Below are 3,226 nucleotides of genomic sequence, written 5' to 3'. Positions count from 1 at the left end.
GGGGGGCACCTTGGCAATACTCTACTGACTTTATAAATTTAACCTAAATGTTAAGTGTTTCCTTCCACAGCAATCTTGACCACACATAGCTGAGGTGAAAGAGTCAAGTTCTAGAAAATTTCATTTATAACCTAGGGGAAAAAAAAATGCGAGAAAGCCCTTTGGGCTGCACCTGTCATGATACAGTTTTAAGTGTGTTATCTGACTTAATGGTGCCACATGAGAGGTAGATTTGGTTATGCCCATGCTGCAGAGAATATAATTTATCCAAAGTCATAAACTAGAAAGAGAAGCCTTGAACCCAGGATACTGATCTCCAAATGCAGTACTTTTCAGAACAGGCCATATTGCTGTGTGGGGACAGCTACACAGGCCAGGATAGCTGGAGGTGTGCTGTGGGGAGGCTCCTGTTCTCAAGTGAAGCAGGAAACAACATTATGCAACCACTGATGAGCCGAGATTTAGATCGCCTGGGGCTACACTGCATGCCTTTCTTCCAGCGGGAAGGAAGAGGGTCATTACAGACTGAGTGGTGGTGTTGGGCCCAGGGAAAGAGAAGAACCAATAAGGAAAGATGCAAACCAAATCAGACGGTTTGGGAGCCGAATATGCAGGGAACAAACAGAACAGCCTGCGGTGCGGCCCCTGGTCCACTGTGGCTTTAGATAGGATGTGCCCCGCTACAGGGGAGCATCGTCTCTAACTCTAGATGGTGTTAGCCTAACATCTGTCCACATCTGCAGGGCAACTTGTCCTTGTACTCACTCACTACAAGTGTCCAACACACAGCTGTTCTACAGACAACTGTGCGTGGACATCCATGACAAAAATGCATTCAAGGCTGCAGGCTTGTCATGGGCTCACTCAGCACAGTTGTGTCTAAAGAAGGGAGGACTCCATTGTACCGTTCTGCGGCCTGTGGCCCAGCAGCCTGGGTATTGTCTTGAACTTCAGTCTTAAGCCCTACCCTGAACCCACCGAATAAGAACCTTCCGTTTAACAAAATCCCCAGGTGATTCCTATACACATCAAATGCGGGAAAACCCTCACTGGTGTAGTCAGGCTTCTTCCTGTACCCGACAATCACGGGCATTCTCAGAGCTGCCTGTTCACATAGGATCTCTGTAAACTAGGCAACTGAGCTGTTTTCCAAGTCTCTTGGCAGCTTGTTCTTAATGATCACAGGCCTCCACCTGTTCAGTGGGGCATTGAGCTTTCACTGAATTCATTTAAGCCTATTTGTAAGATTAAACCCAAATTATAGAACCAAAGCTCCTTGACCATATTACTTTGAAATTTTTTTATAAAAAATTATGTTCAATAGGAAGAAGCCTGCTGATTGATGGAAAGGGGCAACAAGGAAATGAAGTGATTGGCAGGGCAGTAGGTTTTGATGAACTCAGCTATGAGAGTCGGGGACACCTGGTGACTGGCTCCTCCATGCAGATGGATGAGACGGTGCTCTAGTTAGTTCTTCTCTCAATCATTGGTGGCTGCTTATGGTAAATGATTGTTAAATGTAATATGGCAACAGTCACAAGAAATGAATAGTTGTGAGGCAGAAGCTAGGCAAACGACTGAGAGGTTTGTGTGACAGGAATACACATGGTGGCTTCTTAGAGGCTAATAGGAAGATCTACATCCGGTTTCCTGGGTGTCATTATGCAGGTTGTTGAGTTCCGATAGGCCCTCCATTTAAATTAGAAAGCAAGGATGCTCGGCAGGGAGATGGGTAGCAGAAATGCCTAGAAAGCCATTACTTGGCTCATGCTGAGATCTTTGGTCATAAGATGACCATATTAATTACATGGCAGAAAGGAAAGTGAAAGAGATAAGAAGACTGAGTAAACCAGAAGGCCCTTCTTTTAGCAGAGAAGATGGACTAGAGGAGTGTGGTCTTGGGGACAGGTGCCACCTGCTGTGTCTGTGTCCCTGCCAAGGTTCAAATTGACAGAGTGGGCAGGAAGTATGCTGGGAAGGGGAGCTCATTGTGTCTAGGAGAACACTGACATCTTGCCATGGGCTTTCCTTTGACCCCATAGGCTCAGTGTTCCGGGACGAGTTCGACCTGGCCATTCTCCAGCTACAGGAGAACAACCGCCTGGAGATTCTGAAGCGGAAGTGGTGGGAAGGGGGAAAATGCCCCAAGGAAGAGGACCACAGAGCCAAAGGTAAGCACACTTGGGTCTTCCCTCCTACTTGACAGGACCATCATGGCCTTGTTCTCCTGTCCAGAGTCCAATCAGTGACTTGTAGTATACTTTGACACCAAAACCTAGATTGGGCTGCCAGGGCCAGTCCCATTCCAGAGTCTTTTCTGTAGGCACCAGTGTCCCCTCACACCCAGAAATGCTTGCTGTGTTATCTGAAATCTGCCTCTCAAATCCCATTGCCATTGTTAATACCCTGGCCCACAGCTTCATGGTATTTCTATTGCTGTGATAAAAGAACAAATGAAGGCATGGTATCTGGAGCAGGTAATTGAGGGCTCACGTCTCCAATGGCAAACACCAAGCAGGGGCAGCAAACTGGGAATGGCCTGTGACTTTGAAACCTCAAGGCCCATTCTCCAGTGATGTACTTCCTCCAGTAATCCTACACTTCCTTAGTCTCCCCAAAGATCATCACCAACTGGATACCAAGTACCTACATGCTATGGGAAACATTCTCATGCAAACCAACACATCTGTCCTCTCGCTTCTCTCCTGTATGGTTGCAATAGCTTGATCTCCTTTTCCCATTTTTGTGTCTTGACAGCAGCCAGAGTGATTCATGTTTAATATGCAAATTAGACCACAGCATACCTCTGCATGAGCCTTTCAGCAACTTCCTATCTTACTCAGAATAAATTTCAGGTTCCCTGGAACCTCAAGGCCAAGTTCGATTTGTTCCCCTTAACTCTCTCTTTTTAATGTCTGAAACTCCCCCAAGCCTCCACCATCTTGCATCTACCCTAAAGTCATAGCGCCTGTTCCCTCCTCTACGGTGCTCTGTCCCCAGGCTCCCTTAGAGAGGACTCCTACCACTCCCACCTGCACATATTTTATTTTTCTTTCTAGGCTATACCACTACCATATGGCATCTTCTTATTGCTTATTTGTTCACTTCCTACTTTTATTAGAGTGACTATTTCATAAGGTTGGGACTTGTCTTCCCAAGGCCACATAGGATAGTTTCTTGAAAGAAAGAAAGAAAGAAAGAAAGAAAGAAAGAAAGAAAGAAAGAA

General features: G+C 46.1%; 1 protein-coding gene across 1 annotated transcript in view; it reads left to right on the top strand.

Annotated features, from left to right (window-relative positions):
- Positions 1–3,226, top strand: part of Grik4 (glutamate ionotropic receptor kainate type subunit 4) — a 284,790-nt gene that overhangs the window by 264,016 nt on the left and 17,548 nt on the right. The window contains exon 16 of the mRNA XM_055622027.1: positions 2,043–2,171. Coding sequence (XP_055478002.1) covers positions 2,043–2,171 — 129 coding nt within the window. The remainder of the gene's footprint in view (positions 1–2,042; positions 2,172–3,226) is intronic.

The sequence above is a fragment of the Psammomys obesus genome, unplaced genomic scaffold (genome assembly GCF_907164565.1).
Source record: "Psammomys obesus unplaced genomic scaffold, mPsaObe1.curated_primary_1811, whole genome shotgun sequence".
NCBI lineage: Eukaryota > Metazoa > Chordata > Mammalia > Rodentia > Muridae > Psammomys > Psammomys obesus.
This window is presented reverse-complemented; position numbering and strand designations above follow the sequence as displayed.